We start from the raw sequence: 12,588 nt of genomic DNA, 5'->3' as shown, positions 1-12,588 counted from the left end.
CAGTGGTTTAGGAGCCGGGCGATTGCTGGATCCGTCGGCTGGAGCTGCAAGTCGCCGGTTGGTGTTCAGCATGAACCAATGTCAGCCCTCACCGAGAGGGTCACTACAGTAAGCACACGTGGATCTCTACGAAGTGCCTCATCGTCCACCGTCCAGGCAGCGAACAGTAACAGTCTTGGGATCCCCCACTGCCACACGGTCTCCAAGGGTCACTATGTCGGGATTGTATGCTCGACCTTTTCTTTGAACCAACTTCACGCACCAGCAGCTTCCTCTTTCGCGACGAGCCTGACCCTATCCGGTCGTTGGTCTATCTTTTCGAAAGTATCGGACGGTTCTTATTCCGACTAGCGTACCCAATAATGACGATCCATTGGGATGGAATTATTGGAACTGTTTGTCTCTTTAGTGTCTATTTCTCCGTGCCACCCCTCTACGCTTAGTCCTATTTGACCCTTAGCCACCTTCAAGTCGGGGCTCGCTGCCTGTCAAGCTTCGCACTTTTATTATTTCTCCATGAATACCCCATCGTTCGTTCGTTCCTACCTACCCACACTCCTTTGAAATGTGCCTCATCCGCCTAGGCGAATCCTGAACTCGCACTATCCGGGGACAAGCACACGTCCATGTAGCAACACTCCTTATCCATTCCTGACATCTTCCCCTTCATTTGCTGTCTCATCACCCTAGCACTATGGCTATAGGGACGCCACGAGGCCAACACGCTCTGACCGTCAGCGCGGTCTTTACAAGCCTGGCCACCTTCTTCACGATTCTCCGCATCTACACCCGAGCCTTCATCGTGAAGCAGATGGGTGCAGATGACTGGACCATTCTGGTTTCTCTTGTATGTCTCAGCCTGGGGAAGCAAGATAGGTATCGGCTGTTAATGAGTCATCTACATAGGTCTTCACCTGGGCCTTCTTTGCTATTTTCGTCCAAGGTTCGTGTGGCTGACGTCCCCCGCCCAACGCCTTTTAGATAAGGCCGAGACTTGTAACTGTATTGACTTTACGTTCCTCCAGAGGTTAGATATCTCATGGGTGAGCATCTCGACAAGATTCCTCATGACGTCTATGTAAAACAAATGAAGGTGCGTGCAATATCATGCTCGTGTGGCTCGACTCTCGCTGACATCGGGCATCTAGTATTTCTGGGCGTCGGTCCCCATCTATCAGACGACCTTGATCGTGACCAAAGCCTCCATCCTCCTCCAATACAAGCGTGTCTTCTCGACTCCACGCATGCGACTCGCTTGTTGGGGCTTGATCGGCTTCCTCGGCGTGTACGGTACATGGACCATCCTCAGCGCCTGGCTGAACTGCCTCCCGCTCGCGAAATTTTGGGATGACACGGTCAAGGGCTTTTGTCTGGACAAGAAGGCCCTCTGGTTCTCCAACTCGGCCATCCACATCTTTACCGACATCCTCATCCTGGTCTACCCGATGCCGGTCCTCAAGAACCTCCAGGTTCCCCGCCGACAGAAGATCGCCCTGATGGCCGTCTTTGCCCTGGGCGCATTGTGAGTGCCTCATGCGCCGCCACCGTCCGTCACCCCCAGCTAACATCCCCAGTGTCTTGGTCACGAGTATCCTCCGTCTTCAGAGTCTCCTCGTCATCTCCAACTCCACAGACCCAACCTGTACGTCCCTTCCACCCGCCCCAATACAACATCATGCACTAACCACCAGATAGACGACAACCCCGGCGCAGCCACCTGGTCCGCCGTGGAATGCAACGTCGCCATCATCTGCGCCTGTCTCCCCGGCACGCGCGCCCTCATCTCGCGCCTCCTGCCGCGCTTCCTCTCCACCCGCAGCGGCAACTACAACACCTACAACTACCACACCAAGAGCAACAACCCCGCGCGCAGCCGCAGCACTCACAACCTGACCAACCACTTCCAAACGTCGGCCTCCGTCGCCGCCCCCGACTACACCATGAAGTCCTTCACCCGCCCCGACAGCACCAGCAGCAAGGAATCCGGCAAGCATCCCCCCGGCGAGATCAAGGTCACCACCATCGTCTCGCAGGAGTTTGCGTCGCATACCGATGACGCGTCGAGTGTGCGGCATCTGGTCTAGGGTTTTCCTTTCTTTCCCTTTCCTTTCCTTTCCTTGGGCGTGGGGTGCCTTTTCTATTTATGTACGTATGTATCGACACGACGGTTCTCAAGCTCTCTTTCCTATGACCCCCTTTCCTTGTTATTTTATTCGACTGGATTGTTTCGATCTCTGTTTGTAATACGCCTCTTCTTTCACTATCTGATTCCCTCTTGTGTCCGTTATGATGCCCTTCTTCTTACCTCTATCTTTGCTTGCACTCTTTCGGCGAGGGGCTTCCTTGGATTTATCCTGTACGATATTCATGACAACAAAATGTTACTAAATTAATACACCTACGACTATCTTTGTGTACAGCGTTGAAGTGAAGTCTGAACCCGGTATATCGGATATCTGTTTGCTTCGTCATGAGTAACTGCACACAGTGCAACGCTTAATCATTATGCCTTAACACATCTACAGTCCGAAGTCCACAGCGAGCCCATCCCATGCCAATGTGACTGTGACGCAAACCAGACACAAATGCGAAAGAAACATGAACTAAGACAATTACATTGCGAACTGGCGCTCAAGTCTAATATGTAACACCAACTATGTGCCATTTGGTGGAACAAAGAGAGAAAGTAACGAAGTAGCACTAGCAACTACTCCCAAACATTAGAAAATAAGTCATCAGCCCCGCCAAACCCGCCAGCCGGTTTAGTCGAAACGCCCGTGGTACTCGTGGTGGTGGTTGCCGTCGAAGGGACCGGTGCCGCACTGGCCCAACCTCCAAAGTCTTCGTCTGCAGTCACAGCAGGTGCGGGCTTAGGGCCGGTACTGCCCCAGCCGCCACCAATATCATTGGCAGTCAAGGTGTCAGGAACCTTCATCATGGAAGAAGACGGGGGCGCGGCAGGAGCAGGGTCCGGTGTGCTCCATGCATTACCACCCCAAGGATCTATGCTCGCGGGAAGCGCGCTCGCAACAGAGGCCGTGGATGTGGCGACGCTGGGCTTGGGTTCCGGGGGTGCAGGGCTGCTCAAATTGAATGCTGACTTCAACTCCTGTTGGGGAGACGTTGCCATTGGCGGTGGCGGTGGAGAGGTCTTGGTTGTAGAAAGAGGAGGAGATGAAAGGCCGAACAAGTCGTTGGACATTGACGACGAAGGGGGCGGGTTCGGCTTAGTGGGCGGTGGAGATGCAAAACCGGTGAATCCCGAATCGAACCCGTTGGAGGATATCGATGTCGTACGCGATTGTGGTTTGGCTGCGGGGATCGTAGGAGACGTAAGGCTCTCAAATAGACCACCGCCGCCGATACCACTGCTAGCAGACGCAGTCGGCGAGGAAACTTTGGGCGCTGCAGGTGTGGACTTTGTGGTTGCGAAACTCGTCAGGTTGGCAAACGGCGATGGCTTTTCGGCCGGCTTGGAGGGCGGCGGGGAAGTGGTCGACGGGAAGCTCAAGCCACTGAAAGCGTCGGTAAGACCACCCATATTGGAAGACGATGCCGACTGGGGGGTAGGAGATGCCAAGTCTCCGAATGACGGAGTCCGCTCATGCTGGACCGGAGCTGGTTGTGGCTTCGAGTAAAGGGACAGAATAGACTGTTTCAGATCAGGTCTAGACATTCCCGTTGGAGCGCCAGGAGTCGACACGGTGCTCGCTGGGCGACTGGAAGGCGCCGGGGGAGCGCTGCCAAAGAAATCAAGCCCAAGCAACGAGTCTCCAGGACGGGTCGGCTTGGGCGCCGACTGGGGCTGCTTGGGCGGTGCAGTGCGGGCGGTAGGTTCCGTAGTGCTCGGGCGAACTGGGGGAGAAATATCGTCATCGCCGAAGAGATCGATGGACGGCTGTTGGCGGCGCTGGGTCGCGGGGGGCTGACTCGCTGTGGCGACTCGCTGGGATGCGGAACGTTCGAGTTTTGCCTTTTCCTGGACAACCGCAAGCGGCTTGGGCAAGAGAAAGTTTGTCAGCTATGATCCCATGTGGTGAAGACCTGTAGCGAGCTTACAACGTCGTCATCGCCGATATCCAAAGTAGAGGGATCGGGCATCCCTCCGTCCATCACCCACCGCTTGGATTCGTATTTGGTTCGGATGAAATTCTCAATCTTTCTGTGAGCGCAGTTTCGTAAGTGGCCAATTCCGATAGTCGCAGGCTTGCAGGCGATGGTCTACTCACGCTTCCGACGGAACATGGCCCGGGGCCAGCTTCGCCTCCCAATATCTGCCCAAGACCAGTCAGTATCCGCATGGTGAAATTGAGGAGTCATTGGCGAGACGGACTTGTTGGCTCTAGCATTGCCCCAGCGCAAAACACTCTGGAGTTGTTCATCGGTCCACGAGTCGAGATCCACGGACTTCACACGACTGATATGGGTACCCATGCCCCGATGAATACCGGAGCATCGGATGCAAATGAAGATTCCAAGGTTCCAGGAGGCCCATCGTGGGTCTAGAAGTGAGCATTGTCAATTATCATTTTCTCGAAGACCCAGAAAATGTACATGCACGGCGATTGTGATACGTCCGAGGCGATGAGAACAAGGGACTTCGGGGGAGGGGGAGGGGAGGGACCCACGCTTATTGCGCTTGCAGTCGGCACATGTCTTGTTGTAATCGAGTTTCAGCAGGTTCTTGATGGTCTGCTGGTTCTGAGCAGCCTGAGACGGGGTCGCGCGGCGAGACATAACCACAGCAGAAAGGGAGCCGGTTGACACAGGAGTGAGTAGAGGAGGTGAGTGGAAGGAAGACGGAGGTTGAAACGCCGTCGTTGTTTCCAGGTGGCGGATGCGGTGTGGCCTCAGGCAGCGCACCTTTTCTGGTCCGGCTGGCCGGTTGAGCCAGAGGTGCAAACGAATCCCATCAGACAGACTTATGTCTTGCTGGAGGATTGGGATGAAAGATTTTCATAGATGTATTTACTTGAGAAGCCCGGATAGTTATTCAAAGGGCAAAATGCCCCCCTAAGGACAGCTCTGTCCATCCCCATACGCTTCCGTCCAATCCACACTATACAGCATACATCATACATCATGCCTTCGCCTTCGCATCTCCATCACCATCCTCTTTAAAACGCAGACTGACGCTATTCACGCAATGTCTCTCGTCCGTCGGTGTTGGATACCCTTCGCCCTTGAACACATGTCCTAAATGACCCCCGCAGTTGCTACACACAATCTCCGTCCGCTCCATACCAAGGCTATTATCCGTGTGTCTCTTGACGGCGCCCGGGATGGAATCGAAATACGCCGGCCATCCACATCCAGATTTGAACTTATGCGACGCTTTGTACAAGGGCGCATTGCAGCCGGCGCAGGTGTAGACTCCCTGGGACGGATAATGGGAGTCATATTCGCCGGTGCCAGGACGCTCCGTGCCCTTCTGGCGAAGAATGCGAAACTGTTCTATTCTTTTGATCAGCGAGTTGATAATTTTGGAATACAAGACCTCTCTAAGGCACATAACGACGAACCAGGGCTGAGAACAGCGCGCCACTCCTCGTCGCTGCGCTGATCGGGGTAAGACATATCGGCGCTCGCACTTTGTGCCTTTGCACTGGATCCGAACAAAGAGCTCAGAAACGGAATCCCTGGGGCAGCCTTAAGAACCGTTGCGCCGGAGACCGGGAGGGGCAGACGGCGGAAGTATCGAGAAGATGCCGCGGTGATTGCGAATGCGGGTCGATCTCTGAGGGGTTTGCGGACAATGCGGAGGGCTGCGGAGAGACCCTGGAATCTCATGGGGCAAGCTGAGGGTGGAAAAGTGGGGGTTAGTTGTGCGACCGTAAATCTGTAGGTATTCTCTTGTACAGGAAGACGTGATGTGAAGATCTCGATGATGCGCCAGATTGAACTGTCGCCATCATGGAGGCTCGGGGTGTTACGTCATCAGTCAGTCTTTGCCTCACTCTGCCGAAAATAAGACAGGGAATATGTACATATAAATAAAAAGAGACAGAGTCATACATGTGGTCAGATAATCCAAAAAAGAATCAGAATCATCCAAAAAGTGGCGGTCGCTCTTGCTAAATACAAGCTGCAATGGGTATCTTGGGAACCAACAACAGATAAATCAAATAGCGTAGATCATCGACGTCGAATCATGCCTGTAACTGTCAAGACACCTTCGCCGACTTCTACTCTCCATCCTTCACGCGCCAACATCTTCGCCACGGCCGGGCCCAGGCGAGACGTGCCGTCGTGACTGTGCCGTCCGGCGCCAGTGACAATGCGATAACCTCCTCGGGTTGGGTTACCGCCTCCTCTCATGAACTTGGAATCTCCAAGAGATTCCCACCATTCCGCAACTCTCGCACTAGTGATCCGAACGGCGTCCTGCACCGAGACTCCATGGAGGTCTAGCATAGTTGCTGTGGACTGGGAGTCCACCAATGCATCGGCCGCCGCGGCCGCATTTCGTTTGGCCCGCTCCAGATGATCCCGCCCAACGGCTGAATAGTATGCGGCGGCGCCGCCCATGTATCGATCGGACTTGCCACGACGATATGCCACGGACGCTTTCGAGAGAGCCTCCGCGCCGGCGGCAAAATGAGCTTCGGCAAAGCTCCTTGCACTTCCATAGTCCCGGGTGGTTCGCGACTCAGTAGTTCGCCGCTTTGGAAGCTCGTCATCCGATTCAAGGGTTAGCGGCGAGGCGGTGATCTTGATGATCTCGGAGACTTGAGGAGTCCCTAATGCAACGGGTGCAGTGACCATGGCAGACGTCAGTTCACTAGCAGCTGAAGTCGATCCTCGGGTAATCTGGAGCATCCCGGCAAGTAACGTTGTGGGGGTAGAGGGAAACTCCTGAAGAAGCTCTGCCACTTGAGTTGCCATGACCGGGTCCTGATTAATGTTGTCCTCACACTTGGGCGCGTGCATCGTTGCCAGTGATCGGATTGTGGCGGGTAACGATGCACCACTTGCATGATATGCGGACTTGACTGTCTCCTTCTTTAGGACGGGCGACGTTCGTGAGTGAACGAAGTCGACATCCTTTTGAGCTGCATCCCATTTGTTAATCGCACGGGGCTCGTCACTGGAAGGCAAAGCACGCGAAGCATCTAAACATGAAGGCGACGTAGTGCCAGTGTTTCGGGCGTTTTTGTTTTTGGGCTTGCGTTTGCGACCCTTCTTCCTCGTAGGATCCTCGCTCGAATATTCCTCGAACCCATCGACACCCTTGGGAATGGAGACTTTGACATCATCGTCACTCGGAGGCTGCTCGTCGAAAAAGGTGAAGTTAAGAAGAACATCCATGGAGCGGTCGACATCTCCATGAGACTTCTTCAGTGTATGTTGTACGGTAAAACGATCGACGGAAGGGAACATCTCCATCAGATATCCGATCTTATCTTCCTCGGTGGCCCCGGACAGGGAAAGGGAGCCATCCGCACCGATAGTGTAGGAGACACGCTGAGAGACAGACCGGTCATTGTTGTCGCTTCCTGACGTCCTGTCGCTTGTGGTGATGGCAGAAAATTCCGACGTCAGGCAGGTGATATCCGTCCCCCTTGACCGTACTGTGCCGTTATGTGACGCACTTCGTTCGGATAATACGGCATCCGTTTCGGGACTGTTCGTATTCGAGAGACCGCTGGTTCCTGAGGGGTCAAAGGGTAGATCTTCTTGTTCCCAGGCGGACAGTTTCAAGGTATCCAGTGTGTCGCGTAGCTGCTGGATTTGGGCCGCATCGGTGAGGTCGAAGTCGGAGGCAATCGCTGTAAACAAGGCAGGGTCTAGAGGTGGACAATAGTCTCTTTCGAGATCCTAAGTCAAGGTACAGTCTAGGAGTCAACGTTCTGAATCCGAACCCGGTATCTCTGTAGGACTCGCTGCCAGGGTGGAAAAAAAGACTCACGCTCCATGTGCAGTCTGCCTTTTCAACCATGGTATTGCTTCAGTATCGTATGTTTGCAGTTGGATATAGTAATTTTAGGCATGTCTCTAAATTCTTCGAGCTGATAATAAGGATAAGACGTCGGTGGTTGCAAGGACCAAGCGTTGGCATTGTCACTGCGTGGGAGGATTGATATGCGCTGATGACATAATCCCTCCACTACAACATCCATCCATCGTCCACGGAGACGACTTACATGGTCTACTTCCCTCTGTATGATCGATGTATGAATTGAAGACAGCTGAACATCACTCCAAATATCGAGCTGTCATGGAACGCAGACAATCATTTACAGGAGTACTAGCCCTTCCATACGATGAACATGCGCTACTGATCGAACAGCAATTGAAGTCCAGGAGTCAATCCCATTGGCTTTGTATAGCAGATCAAAGGCATCTCACACGAAGACCGTCATCAAAAAAGGAAACAAATAGTTGACAAAAAATGACAAGGACGAATATAGGCAGGCTAAGTCCAGGCCGCATCACGAAAGAACAACTCGAAAATGAGGCGATGAAGTACCTTACTGCTGGTCGCCCATGTCTTCCATGTCTCCCATGCCTCCCATCATGCCTCCCATGCCACCCTGGCCACCCTGGCCACCTTGGCCGCCACCCATCATGGAGCTCATCGGGTTTCCGCCCTGGCCACCTCCCATCATGGAGCCCGTGGGGTTTCCACCCTTACCCTGACCACCCTGGCCGCCGCCCATCATGGAGCCCATGGGGTTAGCGCCCTGGCCAGCACCCATCATGGAGTTCATTGGGTTTGCCTGCTGGCCATTCTGACCCTGCTTCTCAGGAGCGGTAGCGGGAGGCGCAGGCTTCTTCTCGTCCTTGGGGAGAGCGGGCTTGTTCTCGTGGGCAGGCTTGTTCTCCTTGGGCTTGTTTTCGTGAGCGGGCTTGTTGGACTTGTGCTCAGGTGCTGGTTTGGCGTTCTTCTCCTGACCCTGGCCACCAAACAGGCGCATGAAGTCCATGGGATTCATACCGCCCATGCCACCTTCCTGACCTTTTTGGCCCTGTCCGCCCATCATGCTCATGGGGTTCATTCCTCCCATACCGCCTTTCTGGCCACCCTGACCGCCCTGGCCACCACCCATCATGCCGCCGAACATGGAGCTCATGGGGTTCGCCTGCTGGTTGTTCTGCTGGGGAGCGGGTTTGCCAGACTCGGATCTCTTGTTTTGATCCTTGCCTTGGCTTTCTGGCATGGAGTTCATAGGGCTAGCGCCACCTTGTCCTCCTTGGCCGCCCATCATCGAGCCCATGGGGTTGCTGCCGCCCTGCTGGCCACCTCCCATCATGGAACCCATGGGGTTGCTTCCACCTTGCTGACTACCTCCCATCGAGGGCATTGGGCTTCCAGCTTGTCCTCCCTGGCCACCCATCATGGATCCCATGGGGTTGTTGCTTTGACCGCCTTGGCCCTGGCCACCCATCATGGAGCCCATCGGGTTGCTGCCGCCCTGCTGGCCACCTCCTAACGTGGAACCCATGGGGTAACTTCCACCTTGCTGACTACCTCCCATCGAGGGCATTGGGCTTCCAGCTTGTCCTCCCTGGCCACCCATCATCGACCCCATGGCGTTTCCGCCCTGACCACCCTGGCCACCTCCCATCATGGATCCCATGGGGTTGCTGCCATCCTGCTGACCACCCATCATGCTCATGGGACTCCAGCCCTGACCTTGATCCTGGTTCTGGCCATTCTGGGGCTCCGCAGCCTCATCGCCCTGCTCGGGCCCGGCGGGCGGCCGCTGAGACAAAGGCGCGGCGAATGTCGTCGCGCAAAAGCTCAGGATGAGAGCAGCAGTATGTAACTTCATCGTGTCTCTTTTGTTCTTGACTTGTAAGGATCGTAGGTAATTAAGGAGTGCAACGAGTGAGAGACCAGATCAAGCTGGTGTATTGAAACGAGCGGAAGTTTTGGGGAAAAGGAAATGAAATATGGAGGGAAAGTTTCTGAAGGAGAATCGTGACGGTGACGAAAGCATCCAGCTTTAAAGGTGCATGGTGTTGTGGGCGATCAACAAACCCATAGCATCTGTTCCTGCATAAACAGATCAACACTGTTCATTTCGGCTGTCTTTTGTCGGACGTACGTTCCATCCCTTCGGACGAGAGCCATCCACCGAATGCCGCAGCGGCATATTATCGTTCTCAGTGTCTCAATTGGGTGAAGATTGACAATATTTGCTTCTTGACTATGGATGATCTGCCGGTTCGAGTCTGCCCGTTCTTCTTCTACAGGTCTGTGTGGCGGAATATCCACATATCCTGGCTTTGTTTTTCTTGCTAAATACCTACAAAAAGGTAGAACTTGATATAGAATAGTCGTATCATGTTGTACAACCGTCGAAGCTGCCTGTCTCTGTGTAAACAAAAGGAAGGGGAATAAACGAACGGAATGCTTCTTGTTTATAGTCGGAGCCCAAAGAGGAAGTGGAATGGGATGTGACTGGTAATGCACTCCTTGATCGAGTTTCCACCCATTGCAGAGGTACACACCGGCAGATGCGTGTTGCAGTCTGAAATTTCTCCGGAATTGCAGACCTTCCATGATGCTGCCGTGCCTCGGATTCTATCACAGCTGAGCCATCTGTAAGGGCGGTTCGCCAACAATAACATGGCATTTTCTCGGTAGAAAGGCGTTCCTACATGGAGGACAGAACACCCAATCATGCACAAAGAACAGTGCCCAGGCCACCCAAGGGTGAAAAAGGGATATGGTATTCCAGTTGCCTCTTCGAGATGACATACATATGACCAATCGAGAACCACAGCCCATCATGTTTTCCCTCCTTCAGTTCAGGATAGCGTGGATCGGCATCCCTGGATTACTCGCAAACTCTCCTCTCGTTTCGCCCTCCTCCTGACAGGACCCCTTTCTTCCTTGCGGACAATAGTACTTGCTCGAGCGGAATCCGGGTTGAGACGAATTGCAAACGAGACAACTGACCTGTGCCATTAAATACTGACGCAGAGGCCCAGCCAGTACAGCTTCTACAGCCCTACGGAGGTATATCGACTGCCTTGTCGGACAGACGTCACAGACAGTATTGAGAGTATGGATGCCCACTTCCGACGAATGTTGACATTTGCAGAGGATTCGTTTATTCGTTTGTGGCTCCTTGGTCATCAACGTGATACAGCATTCAGGACCTCCCGGTTCATCGCAGGGATTGTGTTCCCACCCGACTCGAGATGATGCATGGAGAATGTGGTGTCTACACGTAGGTACCCCTTGTGAGACTCTTTGGCCTTGGAGAGGAACTCTCCGGTCCTTCAACCTGCGAAGAGACTGCCGTTCAGGCCTTGCTTTCGTGCTCTTCCATCGGGAGTCTTGTCATGCATGAGAGGCATGTTTGTGAACATACCAGAGGCCAACCGGAAAAGGTAGGTCGTCGTGAGGATACTTCTTGCGCAATGCTATTGTCTTCCCTCCACTCCTAGGGTCCGGAGACTTACTCCGTAGTACTGCGGTGTGTCGCTGTCCAGGGCTTCCAATGCCGAAGTATGAAAGGGATTGGAGGGTAAGTGAAAAGTAAACAAACACACGGCGGAGCATAGGCATGGAATAGGCCGTCACACACATCCGCTATCTTGTATGCGCTCCTATAGCCTCAAGGTTAGCTCTATGCCTTACCTGGATCTTGCATCCATATCGTAGGAAACAGATATGAGCATAGCAGGTAGTCCTAATAATAGGCATAAGCTTAACAATGTCCCGGATGCTTTGTGTGGATTGAAGAAAACGTGGGATGGAGCATGCGCTCGACCGCAATTGTTTCAGAACACAATGCTTGTCGATTTTCAAGTAGACCAGTTGATAGGGAGCACGCTGCTATCCAAAATAATGATAAAACTTCAATAGCGCTGACCTGGAAGCATCAGCTATTGCAAGTTGGTGCATTGATTCTATATCATATCGGACATATCTCATGGCCCACCCGGGAGAAATATATATCTCTGCACCTGTGGAGCCCAATTGAATCACCCACCAGAATCATATCAATAGCGCATACATAGACTAGAAATTTGCGAACTCAGCTAGTCTAGTATTCCGATAGAATAGAAGGTCTGACGTGTTCTTCGTGAGCAGACCGGTTCGCAACCTGAAGAGGAGATTTACGTGCGCGCGTACATTGCTGACCGATATAGAAGTGCATGACAGCGTCCTTTAATTCAACCTGTGAAGCACTCAGCTATTGCGTCTACAGAGTAAGCTCTGATGCACGCAGCTGCACTGTCCTTAGACAATCAATCGTAGCCACACACTAGAAACCATGTCTAGAGTATGACCTTCACTCTAGGCACTCGTAGGGATCAACTTACCAGGGCCTACTGTCGCTACCCCTCGACACAAGTCAAAATTGTGAACTTCTGATATGACCGGGATATCCAATGAACAAGCCATGTTAATAGCCTGGGGTGATAGGGAGAAGAGGCTGGACGGAAGGTGGATCATCCCTCGCTTGAACGCCGATGCAGGATCCTGTCGCCCGCTGTGCAATTGCCGACAATAGTCGGATTTTTTAACTCCTACCGACACGTCCTTGATACAGGAGGTGAACAAAGGGGACCAAAGCCAGTCGAAAGAGCCGAAAAAGAACCTGTAAAGGGTATCAGGAGGTCACA

General features: G+C 53.2%; 5 protein-coding genes across 5 annotated transcripts; 1 reads left to right on the top strand and 4 right to left on the bottom strand.

Annotated features, from left to right (window-relative positions):
• Positions 1 to 694: 694 nt before the first annotated feature.
• On the top strand, positions 695 to 2,084 carry ATEG_05879 (putative integral membrane protein; the record flags this gene model as incomplete). Its single annotated transcript, XM_001215057.1, has 6 exons — positions 695 to 847; positions 907 to 943; positions 1,026 to 1,093; positions 1,149 to 1,522; positions 1,575 to 1,642; positions 1,696 to 2,084. The coding sequence occupies 6 exons, from the start codon at positions 695 to 697 to the stop codon at positions 2,082 to 2,084; spliced, it is 1,089 nt and encodes a 362-aa protein (XP_001215057.1).
• A 623-nt stretch (positions 2,085 to 2,707) lies between these two features.
• On the bottom strand, positions 2,708 to 4,737 carry ATEG_05878 (stromal membrane-associated protein; the record flags this gene model as incomplete). The annotated part of the gene is made up of 5 exons (XM_001215056.1): positions 2,708 to 3,997; positions 4,060 to 4,162; positions 4,230 to 4,274; positions 4,334 to 4,502; positions 4,629 to 4,737. 5 exons carry the CDS (start codon positions 4,735 to 4,737, stop codon positions 2,708 to 2,710), a joined length of 1,716 nt encoding a protein of 571 aa, XP_001215056.1.
• A 343-nt stretch (positions 4,738 to 5,080) lies between these two features.
• On the bottom strand, positions 5,081 to 5,577 carry ATEG_05877 (peptide-methionine (R)-S-oxide reductase; the record flags this gene model as incomplete). The annotated part of the gene is made up of 2 exons (XM_001215055.1): positions 5,081 to 5,454; positions 5,523 to 5,577. The coding sequence occupies 2 exons, from the start codon at positions 5,575 to 5,577 to the stop codon at positions 5,081 to 5,083; spliced, it is 429 nt and encodes a 142-aa protein (XP_001215055.1).
• A 558-nt stretch (positions 5,578 to 6,135) lies between these two features.
• ATEG_05876 (Smr domain protein) lies at positions 6,136 to 7,939 on the bottom strand (the record flags this gene model as incomplete). The annotated part of the gene is made up of 2 exons (XM_001215054.1): positions 6,136 to 7,818; positions 7,910 to 7,939. The coding sequence occupies 2 exons, from the start codon at positions 7,937 to 7,939 to the stop codon at positions 6,136 to 6,138; spliced, it is 1,713 nt and encodes a 570-aa protein (XP_001215054.1).
• Positions 7,940 to 8,471: 532 nt separating this feature from the next.
• ATEG_05875 (uncharacterized protein) lies at positions 8,472 to 9,776 on the bottom strand (the record flags this gene model as incomplete). The annotated part of the gene is made up of 1 exon (XM_001215053.1): positions 8,472 to 9,776. The coding sequence occupies one exon, from the start codon at positions 9,774 to 9,776 to the stop codon at positions 8,472 to 8,474; it is 1,305 nt and encodes a 434-aa protein (XP_001215053.1).
• Between the last annotated feature and the right edge of the window lie 2,812 nt (positions 9,777 to 12,588).

The sequence above is a fragment of the Aspergillus terreus genome, genomic scaffold (genome assembly GCF_000149615.1).
Source record: "Aspergillus terreus NIH2624 scaffold_8 genomic scaffold, whole genome shotgun sequence".
NCBI classification, from domain to species: domain Eukaryota; kingdom Fungi; phylum Ascomycota; class Eurotiomycetes; order Eurotiales; family Aspergillaceae; genus Aspergillus; species Aspergillus terreus.
Note: the sequence above shows the minus strand (reverse complement) of the source record. Positions and strands in the feature narration are given on the sequence as shown.